This window comes from Trichechus manatus, unplaced genomic scaffold, assembly GCF_000243295.1.
Source record: "Trichechus manatus latirostris isolate Lorelei unplaced genomic scaffold, TriManLat1.0 scaffold00026, whole genome shotgun sequence".
Classification (NCBI taxonomy): domain Eukaryota; kingdom Metazoa; phylum Chordata; class Mammalia; order Sirenia; family Trichechidae; genus Trichechus; species Trichechus manatus.
In genome coordinates this window covers 7653721-7667044 of record NW_004443962.1, presented here as the reverse complement: position 1 = coordinate 7667044, position 13324 = coordinate 7653721, and the positions used below count along the sequence as shown (strand labels likewise).

At 43.4% G+C, this 13324-nt stretch overlaps 1 protein-coding gene across 1 annotated transcript in view; it reads right to left on the bottom strand.

Moving 5' to 3' along the window:
* The window catches only part of ITGB5 (integrin subunit beta 5), a 137458-nt gene that overhangs the window by 100499 nt on the left and 23635 nt on the right, over positions 1–13324 (bottom strand). The window contains exon 5 of the mRNA XM_012554740.2: positions 3738–3987. Coding sequence (XP_012410194.1) covers positions 3738–3987 — 250 coding nt within the window. The remainder of the gene's footprint in view (positions 1–3737; positions 3988–13324) is intronic.

Below are 13324 nucleotides of genomic sequence, written 5' to 3'. Positions count from 1 at the left end.
GGGGGGGAACATAATTCAATCCATGACACCTGGTATTGCTTACTTCAATTCTGGCATTTCTGATGCATTCTGAGATGGGAAAGTATGAGGCTGGCATTTTGATTCCTTTCACAGAAACATCTGGAACAAAAGGAACATCCCACCTCAGGAAGGCCCTGCACTCTCTTTTCTCTGAGCTGTTCTGCACAGAGGCTAAATCACGCCTCCTGACTTCCCATCTCCCTGACACAGCACTACCACAGGAGAGAAAACCCTAACTGAAGGTGCCACTGGAACTTAAAAAAGCCTTGTGGTTTTCCTATTTTCCTCTCCATATTAGCTGGAGGAAAACAACAGTTAGACAAGTATCACAAACAAATATCTAGCAAACCAGGCACAGAATACAAACAACTGAGGCAGGCTGCCTGCAGGACAAGAGGGCGTGGTAGACTACAGCAACCAAACAATACGTGTACTGGCCCAGTGTTACCAGATCCGCCATTTTTCAAGAAAACCTAGAAATCCTGGTTATTTTGGGTCAAATCTTCTGTTTTTTAAATCTTGATAACTAATTCACAGTGTTACTAACACAGAAAGATAAATGGGGAGTTAACTGCTTAAGGGGTACAGAGTTTCTGTTTGGGGTGATGAGAAAGTTTTGGAAGTAGAGTGGTGATGGTTGCACAACATGGTGGACGCAAGTAAAGCCACTGGAACTACACGCGAAAAATTATTAAAATGGCAAATTTTATATTATAGGTTATATTCACCACAATAATTTTTTAAATGGTTTCTCAATATACTGGACCTCACTTTGTAAGGTAATAAATAACAAAATAAATAAATGGAAAAAAATAGAAAGACAAATAAAGCACATCCACAGGCTGGGTCAGGTTCCTGGCTTGCACTGTTCTCTCCAAGGAGCAATGGAGACTCTCCAGGGAGACAGGGTGCCACACAAGTTCCACTGCCTGGACATGAGAGATAGGTCTCAGCCTGCTCTTGGAGATGTACTGCCCAGCTTAGAAGGGAAAGATTTGTGTGACCTAGACCTGATGTTTCCTTCAAAACCCCTATTCTTCATTGGATTTCCTGTCTCACCAGCAGCTTTTCAGCATGCCTTGTCCTCACTGGTCAAGAATTTTATGGTCTGCAAGTGATTACGCCTTCTAGGGCTTAGAGAAGGAGGTCTGAATAAGTAATGTGTAATAACATTGAATATTCAAATGCTGAGTGCCCAAGGCCAGTCCTTCATACTCTGCCAGTTTCCAATCTAGCATCTCACAGTTAGTGGACAGCCCTTGGAAGAAGCAAAGTGGAAACTTACCCTCTCTGTCTGGCCAAGTGAGAGAGCAGAGCGGAAAAGCAGTAGATGGACTCACTCCTCTGGATGAACTGAAAAAGGTTTTGGTTAAGATGCTGTTGCTCCTAGTAAGTAGCAAAACTTCACCACTTGGGCATCTGGTATCGGGACTCAGCTCAAAAGGGGCTTAGAGCCAAGGCCAAAGTAATAAAAATGCCAGCAGCCACCTGTGGCCAGGAGGCAGCTACACCCAGTAAATGATGGCACAGTGGTTAAGCACTTGGCTGCTAACAGAAAGTTTGGCAGTTCGAACCCACCAGGAGCTCTGCAGGAGAAAGATGTGGCAGTCTGCTTCTGTAAAGATTTACAGCCTTGGAAACTATGGGGCAGTTCTGCTCTGTCCTATAGAGTCACTATAAGTTGGAATTGACTTGACGGCAAAAAGTTTGGTATTTTAGTTCCTCTTCACGGTTAAGGAACTCAGAAGCAGCTCGTTTTATTTGAAATTTTTGCTTTCCTTATTATTTTTCCACCATTGTGTCTGCAATTGATTCTGCCTTCCACCATTGTGGAAAAATAATGTTCCCAACCCCTGGAGAGATCTAAGTCAGCTTCTGGAAAAGTATACAGAAAGGTCAGGAAGGATTCAGAGGAATATATAACACCAACAGCACCATCACCACCTCACCCCAACCTCCCAGCTCAACCTAGAGCTGGGAGCTGTTAATACTACCAAAGATGAATTGTGGGGAGAGGCAGGCTCAGGAGCTTAAAAACATTCCATGGGAACCTCCAGCTCTGTCCTCCCCTTGGTGGCAGCCAGGGAGACCAAGAGTTGAGAACGATACCACAAAGGCGGAGGAGCTTAGATCACTGAGTCACCACTTGGAGGAAAGCTGCCAAGGAAAGCAACCCTCATCAGCAAGCAAGAAATAAACGTTCACTGTGCTGAGCCACTGAGATTTGTGGGTTGTTACTGCAGCATAGCCTAACGTTACCCTTAGGCAAGTGCCCAGAGGGTGAGGGTAGGGGTGGTGTCAGAACGGGTATTACTCAGCTTCAGGTAAAGCTTGTTTTACACTAGGATTTGGATGGCAAAATATAAGCATTATGTTCATATGACTGCAGACTCTGAAAGTAGCTAGCTTGTCTACTTTTCCAGGTCTACCCCCTTACTAATTGTGTAATAGTAGATAAGTTACTTATTCTCTCTAGGCCTCAGTTTCCTCGTATATAGTATCTGGCTAACACTTACCTTAGAGACTTCAAAAGGTTGCCAGGAGATTTAAATGCGATAACCCATATAAATTGTTTAGCGTGGTACCTTAACTTAATAAGCACTTAAGTTTTAGCTGCTCCTTATCTAGTGACTATTTTGGGGCCTTGCTAAAGTTGAACATGGAGACAAGGCAAGAAAAAGTTGGACATTAGTGCTCACTGTGGTCACACTGCATAATCTTGATATTTAAAGGAACACTTGAAAGACTAGAAAAGAAACAAGCCAGGCTTGCAGAGGATGAGTTAAGGGGGTTGGGAATGTGATCCCTCTACCCCATACGTGCATACACACAAACACTCCAAGGTTTGCCAAACACACTTCCTCTTCTTCCTGCCATACAGCTAAACTGGCTCCCAGCCTCCTTGCTTAGAACTCAGTTCTGTCTAATACAATGTAAGAGCAGAAGTGGCAAAGGCCACTTCAGTCTTGGTCCATAAGATCCTCCTATGTGCGATTCTCCAGGCTTGACAACCTCAGGAGCCACACGTGGAAGATAGTAGAGTCCAAGATGGAAGAGGCCTAGGTCCCTGAATCAATGCTTGAAGGACAGGTGCACACTGATCAGGGCACCCATATGGACCTAAGTGAGCAACAAATAAACTTTATCAAGTTCTATCCATTATATACTCTTGGATTTGTCTGTTGCAGCAGTTAGGAAATAATTTGTCCAACATGTTCTAATGCAGCTAAATGACTTATAATGAAAAAAAAAATCATTTATACCTTTAAATCACAGGGTTTTCATTTAGTTTTGTCGAAGTTATAGTTATTAATATAAACAACAGGGACAGACTTTTTTTTTTTTATTGCCAAGGACCTCAGTTACTCCAAGCAAGGGGTAAGTTTGAGTGGTTCTTCCTGCTCTCTCCCAGATCACCTGGGGGCCATCACTTCCTGAGGACATTCTTGACAATCTATTAATGGGAGAAAACATGTTGTGGAAGTCAAGCAGGAAAATAAATGGGCCATGGCCACAATATCTTTACGCAACCTTGTGACAGTTCATTTCTTCACAGGTAGTGGAAGAACAGAACTCAGTCATTATTAATCAAATTAAATGCCCAGCTCTGGTCACCCCTCCTACATATGCTCCCCAATTGTTTCTTTGGGCTAAGTTTCCCCGCTGCTCCATTCTCCAGCCTCAGATACCCAATAGAAGGCCAGCTGGCCACTTACCCAATGCATGGATTGGTCTGGTACCTCGGCGCTGTATAGGAGAAAGGGGAGATGTTCTTGTCTACGAAAGAGCCAAATCCCAAACGGAAGTTGCTGGTGAGCTTCCTCATCTCCTCAGCAAGCTTGGTGCCCAGGTTTCGGATGTTGTCCAGGTCATCCTTCATGGACAGGGAGAGGTCCATCAGGTAGTACAAATCCACAGGATAATCTTCCACCTGTCGAACCTGCAGCTGGAAGATAGTCTTGTCACCTGTGCCAATGGAAAGGTCATGCTATTAGGGGTCATACAATTTTGAGGGTTGAGGGGATGGATTTTGCTTTCAAAGCTAGTCTCTTTTTTTTAGTGATTGTGTGCCTTCCAGAAGGAAATCGAGTGAATGAAGGGAATATGGGTGCTAGGGGTGAAGCTCTGTGTTCTCCTTCATAAACACTTGGCTGGGCAAAGAAATTCTTTAATAACCAGGCACCAGTCACTTTAGTTCTTAGAAGTGTTCTGTTTTCTTAGCAAAAAGGGCCTTTGGGTAATTGGTGGACAGTGAGGCAGAAAGTTCCATGGATACAAAGTGGGTGGAGAGTAGCTAACCAACCACATACCAACTCTAAGAAAGGATCAGCCAAGATGGGAATGCAGCTGGGAGGAGGCTGCTGAGTGTGAAACAATAAACAGGGAGGAACCTAGCAAAAGAAAAATATGGACCTGGGTGAGTAAGAACTGAGGTGGGGAAGAGAGAAGGAGATGTACAAGGCAAAAATACCTATGCTTCTGCCACATCACCAATTTCTATTTCCCTAGCCATTTATCAGACAGTAGTACTTAGTTCTTGGGCATATTTGACCATTTTGGGATATCTCAGGCCAATTTGTTATCATCAGAAATTAATTATAGGTATAAATACAGGGAGATGGATTCCAAATTTTATCCTCAACACAAAAAAAAAAAAGTAAGAAAGAAAGAGAAAAGGAAAAAAACACCACTAGATTTATCTACCAGCTACAAGAAAGAGAAAATGATTTTCGGTTCCACAGCAAGATAGTCAGTGGTCAGAGGAAACGGAGATCAATTCAGAGCAAAAGAACAAAGAGAAAAGGCAGTGTCTGGGAGGCGTGGCCTCTGCTATTTCCTCTACAGAGGTCATGGAGAGGCCCATGGCAGGGCAATAACCGAAGCACCCAGACCAGGACAATGACCCCTAAATCATTTCATAATCTCTAAAAACAAATCATTTAGAACCAATTTCAAGGCTCAAAAATCATCCCAGGTAATTCCATCTGCACTTTAGCTTACCAAATGCCTTCCAGGGGCACCAAAAGATGTCCTGTTTATTCCAGAGTAGAAGAACTGTCCATGCACATTTGAAATCTGGACACACTCTTTGTGTTCAGAGGTGCAATAGCAAAGGTAGCCTCACTCCTGCCCAAGGGGTCCAAGCCTGCTTTGCCTGCAGCCAGGACTCAGAGCAACCAGTCTGTCACCTCAAGCTGACAATCAGCAAGCTGAAGGCTTCTTGAGCTTGCAGGATAGGGAACACAATCCTCTGTGCTCCCTCCCCGCCTCCCCACATTTCATTAACTAGACCACAAAGAATCAAATGACCAAAAGATTTTAGTCCAAGTTCCACCTCTGTCACTCTGCTAGGTATGAAATCTGAGCCTCAGTTTCCTTAAACATACCAGTTGCCACCAAGTCAACTCTGACTCATAGCGAACCCCATGTGTATCAAAATAGAACTGTGCTCCATAGGGTTTCCAATGGCTGATTGTTCAGAAGCAGATCACCAGGCCTATTTTCCAAAGAGCCTCTGGGTGGACTCGAACTTCCAACCTTTCGATTAGCAGCCAAGCACAATCACTGTTTGCAACACCCAGGGACTCCTCCTTAAATATTAAATGGAAATAATAACAAGCACCACACCGGCAGGATTGGTTAGGGTTATGGTGTGCTCCTTGGGAGAGAAGAGTTTTGTAAGCAGTAAAGGCCTGCACAAATGAAGTATGACTGTTATAATTATTATCTGTAGCCTAAGTGACAGCTCTGAGCCTACATCCCCTGACTTGTCTTTACACGTCCTGTGCTAGCTACCTCAAGACTGGTGCAGTTTCAGTTGCCTGTTGGTATGAGCTTATTTTTAAAAACCATCAGAGTCTGACTCAAAAGGAGGAATGCTGGAGATTTCTTCCAGAATGCATTCTGGACTGCTGCAGAGCCTGTATCTGGCTCCCATCAGGCAGACAAGAGCAGGGCCCTCCACAGGGTCCCTCCCAGCCTTGGATGCCACATCACACACGGGTGGGGGTAGGGAGGAGGGAGGGGTTGGGACAGGGGAGGCCCCACCTTGGCCCTTGCAGGGACAGACAACAGACTTCAAACAGACTTCAAATGGGTAGAGCCTGCAAGGGTAGAGTCTGCAACTGTGTCCTTTCTGCCCAATCCAATGGTGTCTTGAAAGGCCGTTTGCATGTTTTGTTGCCCAGCCCCTTCTCCCTAAGTTCCCAGTTACCCTCTCTTTTATCCAGAATCCACTTCCACCTTTTTATGGATTATGAGTAATTAACAGATAGGCACTTTATGACCAGGAAATGGGGAACTGGCTTGGATTCACAGAGGCTGCGGGGCACCCATGGGGAGGGAAGGAGACACCAGGCTTGGAGATGGCAGAGTTGGGTTGGATTCCAGACCTTGTCACCAAAGACTTGGGGGACCTCAGGCTCCTTTAAACTTGCTGCTCAGTTTCTGCATCCATAAAATGGGGAGGATGTTAATTACTGAAGTTACTAAAGAAGATGATGTACATAAACACTATAAAAGTTCCTTTGCAAGGAAAACTTTGACCTCAGTTCCCCCAAAATTATTAAAGCAATTTCCTATGGGGATAAAAAGAGAGACAGAAAATTCTGCCAGAAACTTGAGTTTGAATGGTTACAGTCTTAGGCATTAAATCTAACTCCAAATTTTCTACACATGAAGGTAAAGAGGGAAACAGGATACGATAGATATGTCTTTTTGCTAAAACGGGCTGGGTATCTGAAGTGAGAAATTTCTTGGCATTAAATTCTAAGAGAGATTGATCATTAAGAAAATGCAAGCGAGCATCTGGGGTCTTAAAAGCCTATCAGCAGCCATCTAAGATACATCTACTGGTCCCATCCTACCCAGAGCAAAGGAGAATGAAGAAAACCAAAGACACAAGGAAAATATTAGCCTAAAAGACCACATGAACCAGCGACTCCACCAGCCTGAGACCAGAAGAACTAGATGGTACCCGACTACCGCCAACAACCGCCCTGACGAGGATGACAACAGAGATTCCCAGATACAGCGGGAGAAAAATGTAGAACAGAATTCAAATTCACGTGAAAAGACCAGACTTACTGGTCTGACAGAGACCGGAGGAACCCCTAAAACTCTGGTCCCCGAACGCTCCGCTAACCCAGAACTGAAAGTATTCCCAAAGCCTACTTTTCAAAGATTAGACAGGCCTATAAAACAAACAATAACACACATGAGGAATGTGCTTCTTAGTGCAATCAAATATACGAGACCAAATGGGTAGCTACTGTCTAAAAGCAGGATAAGAAGGCAGGAAGGGACAGAAACTGGACAAATGGATGCAGGAAACCCGGATGGAAAGAGGAGCGTGCTGTCACATTGTGGGGACTGCAATCAGAGTCACAAAACAGTCTGTGTATAAATTTTTGAATGAGAAATTAACTTGAGCTATAAACTTTCACCTAAAGCACAATTAAAAATAAATAAATAAAATGCGAGTGAACACGCATGCACACACACACACGCACCTCCTCACCGGGAAGCTGCAAATGTTAAAGAGAAACGTTTCCTTTAGCTTTCCAGAAAGAGTGGGGCATAAGAAAGAGAGTAATGTCCTTAATGTTCTGAACGACTGTTTATTGCCACCTCAAATATGCTTGATTTTAAATGCCACAAACTCCCTAATGGGCCTTGGCAATGATGGAATGTTCTGTCAGCAGATTTTAGAGGGATTAACATGCCCGGATGAGTCTCCGAGTGGCGTTAAGATGCCAGTGCACCAACTCCCCAACAAAGCAGGTGCTTCCGACAACAGCAGACAGAAGGTGAAGCTGTTACTGGGTGCGAAGTGAGAAGGGCTGGGCTCACACTTTGCACTTCTGGAACCACACACTCACACCTGCCTCTGTTGCATCTCTTTTCCAGCCATGCTGCTCTCCGGCACCTCCTGAGACTTGAAAGCAGCCGCCAACGTCTATGCGTCCAGCGGGGCGCAAAGCCTGTCTGGCCTTCACCATCAGTGCTTGGGCTGTGCCTGTCTCTGGGATGCCATCCCTGCCTACCTGCCCAGGTTTGTTGTGTGTTTCCCCATCTCTCCCTCGCCACACAGGATCCGATGATCCTCCAAGCCGTGGCAGGCTCAGCTCCTGTGGGCTGTACCCTTTCTTTCTGGGGCTATTCCAAGTAATCCTTCCCTGGGAACCAGGGGGAGGATCGGAGAAATGGGATGAAGCCAACTCAAAAACAAAGCTGATCTCTTCACACCTGTCAGGATTAAGCAATTCTCGCAAGCAGGCCCTCTCATATCCTTCTGGGTTTTCCTGTTTCAAAAGCTCCCAGCTCCAACTGTCATTTGAGCAGAATCCTTGCCACTATACAATTCAAAAGTGTAAGTTTTCTCTTAAACAATCAAAAAGTGTATGTTTTCTCACTGTGAACAAGTATCAGTTAACATCCTATCTGACAGGTATTTTTAAAGCCACCTTCTTTCTGCCCTCCTGCTAATAAAAAATGAAAAGCTAAGGACACACATCAGTTTGTCAGACATTTCTAGAAAGTTGAGATACAGAATCTCAGCAAAAGCTTATCTTTTTAAGACTGCTTTTTGTTCAAGTGTTAAGACAAAGTAGTAACACAACAGATAAAGAATTTGCCATCCCAAAATAAACGTGAGTGGTTTTGGATGCACCAAAATTACCCTTCTGAGCTACAAACGGAAAGAGAAAAGAAGGGAAATGTAAAAATCAGCTATACTGTAACAGGACTACAGGTGAACAGCGCATCCTTGGAAGACTATCATCTAGCTCTTCTGTTCACTGCAGCAGAAGGTAACTCGTATCTCACAATTAAATCCAGACCTAGAACCAAAAAATTGCCTCGCTGGTCTAGAACAAGGCCACCACTGCACCTCACTCCCCACCTCCGAATTCTGACTCTTGACAGTGGTAACAGGGACAAGCCATCTAAAGACACGGTTGGCCTCCATGCTGCTGTTGAGTTGATTCTGACTCATGGCGCCCCCACGTGTGTCAGAGTAGAACTGTGCTCCACAGGGTTTTCAATGGTTGATTTTTCAGAAGTAGATTGCCTGGACTGGATTCGGAAGCATCTATGGGTGGATTCAAATCTTCAAGCTTTCGATTATCAGCTGAGCGCGTTAACCATCTGCACCACCCAAGAATTCCCTCCAAGCATTGTTGTTTTGTGTGCTGTGGATTCTGACTCATAGTAACCCCATGTGACAGAGTAGAACTGCCCCATAGTGTTTCCTAGGCTGTAATCTTTATGGGAAAAGATCTCCAGGTCTTTCTTCACACAGAGCTGATGGGTGGGTTTGAACCGCTGACCTTTCAATTAGCAGCCCAGTGCTTAACCACTGAGCCACCAGGGCTCCTCTCCAAACATGAGAGCTCTACATTCCTAGTTTCTTTTAAATAGCCCCTTATCCATCCATCATCAAAAGTTTTTTTCTTCAAAGTAGAACCTGGGAGGAGAGAGGAGAAGAGAAGCGTAGATACAGGCTGGCAGTATAAAGAGAAAACCCATATAAAAAGCAACCAATCACTGTAGTTTAGTTAATAGTATTGAACCAACGTCATTTTCCTGGTTTGAGAATGCATCACGGCTATGTAAGATGTTATCGTTGGGGAAAGTGGGGTCAAGGGCACCTGGGGACAGAATTTTGTCTCTGTATTAATTTTGTAACTTCTTGTGAGTCTAAAATTATTTCAAAATAAAAAGTTTAAGATGAACAGAAAAAGCTACCAATCAGGGTCATTTTTTAAGAGGCTAATGGGTTGCGGCAACCAAGGACTTTAATAAATCCTTTCTAATCACCCCAATGCTTCAAAATCATCTCTAGCTTCTTATCATCTTAATTAACATTATTCTAAAGTTTACGTCCTAACCCCCAAAACTATGCCCCCCAGATGCTCTGTTAACCCAGAACTAAAACCATTCCCAAAGCCCACTCCTCAGACAAAGATTAGACTGGACTATTGTCATGGACTGAATCGTGTCCCCCCAAAATATGTCAACTTGGTTAGGCCATGATTCCCAGTATTATGTGGCTGTCCTCCATTTTGTGATTGATAAAATTTTCCTATATGTTGTAAATCCTAATCTCTGCCTGCGGTTAATGAGGCAAGACTGGATTATGTTGAAGAGGATTAGGGTGGGATGTAACACCCTTGCTCAAGTGACAGCCCTGATCCAATGTAAACGGAGTTCCCCTAGGGTGTGGCTTGTACCACCTTTTATCTTATAAGAGACAAAAGGAAAGGGAAGCGAGCAGAGAGTGGGGAACCTCATACTACTAAGAAAGCAGGGCCGGAGGGGCAGAGCACGTCCTTTGGACCTGAGGGTCCTGTGTGGAGAAGCTCCTCAACAGGGGAAGATTGATGACAAGGATCTTCCTCCAGAGCTGACAGAGAAAGCCTTCCCCTGGAGCTGATGCCCTGAATTTGGACTTGTAGCCTACTAGACTGTAAGAGAATAAACTTGTCTTTGTTAAAGCCATCCACTTGTGGTATTTCTGTTATAGCAGCACTAGATGTCTAAGACAACTATGCAACAAAAAATAATACTCGTGAGGTGTGTGCTTCTTAGTTCAGTCAGATACATGAGACCAAATGGACGTCTCCTGTCGGGAGGCAGGATGAGAAGGCAGGAAGGGACAGGAACTGGTTGAATGAACACAAGAAACCCAGGGTGGAAAGGGGGATTGTGCTGTCACATTGTGGGGACTGCAACTTATGTCACATAACAATATGTGTATAAATTTTTGTATGAGAAATTAACTTGAGCTGTAAACTTAAAAAAAAAAAAAAAAAAGAACGAAAGAATAAAGCGTATGTCCTTTGTTAAGGATTTCAGGTCCTTTGTTAAGGATTTCTTTAAAGTTCTTATCCTTACATAGCATTTCCAGTAGAATGGAAAACATGACCTTGTGTTTATACAAGATCCTGCCTAAATTAGAGGGCAATTTTTCTTTTTTCTCCAGGCTTATTCTGGAACAAATAACTTTGGCCGTCATGATGCATCTTTCATATTGTGCTGAGGCTTGTCCTTGATTAGTCAGGTAAGACGGGCAAAGTGTTACATATCACTCAACAAATATCTATTATGAGGTGTGGAGGAAAAAGCATTTAGAAAAATACAAAATGGAAAAAGCCAATCACTACATACCTGAAAGCCTTCCCAAGAGTCAAGGGCAAGCTGACTTGAGGCAAATATGTGTTTAGTTAACTGGGAATTTTGTTAACTGCAATGGACCATTCCTCACACACCCTTCCCCCAAAAGAAAGAAATATCTGCAGTTTGCCTGTACTTGTTTTTATAGATGTTACGATTATATTTCTCAAATTTCCAAGAGGCACCATTGGGTTCAAGCGTTTCTATACTTGGGAAACACATTCACAACAGTTCTAGACCTTAAGATTTCATCAGATTCCCTTCTTAGTCTTCATCTCCACAGACTGGAAAACCTCATGGTTTGGGTGTGCCTTCACGGGGCAGCCAGCTTGTCCATCACCTAGACCTCCTGGCAGTGGTCTCTCCATCACTACACCTTGCACAGGACCAGAGCTACATATGGCACCTGCACTGTGATTTTGTATAAACAGAGGCTCACGTTTTCCATTTTATTTCCAGTACTGGAAACCATATAATGCTCAGCAAGAGATGTGACTGTACCAATATGTCTGATCTCTTTTCTCTCTTTTTTAAATAGAGCATGTAAGAGCTTTAGGCATACTTGCGTACTGTGCATTAACAGAATGCCAAGAAAACCACCCAAGGAAACTGCCTTTGCTCAAACCACTTCTTTAACTCCTCTTTGGGAGTCATTTTAAAAGCCAGTTGATAAATCACACCGTAAAAACAGTCTCTCTGCCTCTTAACCAAAAAAACCAAAGCCATTACTGTCGAGTCGATTCCGACTCACAGCAACCCTAAAGGACAGGGTAGAACTGCCCCATACCGTTTCCAAGGAGTGGCTGGTGGATTCAAACTGCCGACCTCTTGGTTAGCAGTCGTAGCTCTTAACCACTATGCCATCAGGATTTCTATCTCTGCCTCATAGTCACACCCTAGTTCTGATTTCAAAAACTAGAATTATAAAACCTGTGGCATTAAAGCTGGAATTATTAAAACTTGGCTTTGTGTGACATTCAACTCTTTCCTAAGCTAAATCTACCCCTAAAAGAATAAGGATCTGCCATTAAGGGGGGTATTTCTGGAAGATAGCAAACACCACAGGCTCTAAGAGTGATTCTAGGTGAGGAACTCCCAAAATATAAGCTAACCTTCCCTGGATGATGATTCTGAAGGCTACAGACCCATTTGGAAGTGTGAGTTTTGGTCCTGTTTCCAAAGACTATTGAGTAGAAGCAATATACAATTATAACTACATTATGATTACGTGAAAAATATGAGTGCATGTGAATAAAGACAGCGGATATAGCAAAAATGAAAAATAATATTGTGTTAAGGTGGATGATTTTTCAAGAATTTCTTTTAAATTACCGTTATACTGTTATTAGTGATAAAAAGGAAGATAAACCATTCACATTACTTGATAACCATTCTTACATGCAATGCTCCAATATCTTAGTAGTCTACAGGGACTCTTGAATTCCCTTCTAGGTCAAAACCCTTGGCCCTAAGCCTGTCACATTAGCAGATGAGTTATTTTTTCCCAGAGGGCGTCAGCAGACATCTGCCCACATAAAGGCTCAGCTCATTCTTTTCCACCCGCTCACACGGTTTTATAAGCGCTCTCTTTCTTTTCTCTCGCAAAGTGGTATCTCACCAAATAATCATGTCATTGTTACTGATCATGTCACTTGCAGGAGATGACCAGTAAAAATAGTAACTTCAATTAATCCCAGCACTGATCCCTGGGTAAGCCAATAGTTTGTGCTTCTTTATCCAATAGGACCTACTTATCCCCCTTCTTTTGTTTCTTCGGTCCAAGACAACTCAGTAGGTAAAATAAAACATTTCTCAAATATATGATGACTCGGGCTCTTTCTAAAACACTCAAGTAATAATCATTATTATGCAATAATAATAATGACAGCCACAACAACAAACATTATTGAGTGCTTCCCCTGCACAGCAAGAAACTGCTGGGTTAGTGTTTGACTGCTAACCAAAAGGCTGGAGGTTCGAGTCCACCCAAAGGCACCTCGGAAGAAAGGCCTGGAAATATACTTCCAAAAAATTAGCTATTGAAAACCCTATGGAGCACAGTTCTACTCTGACACACATGGGATCGCCATGAGTCAGAGTAAACTCTATGGCAACTGAAAGAGTAGAG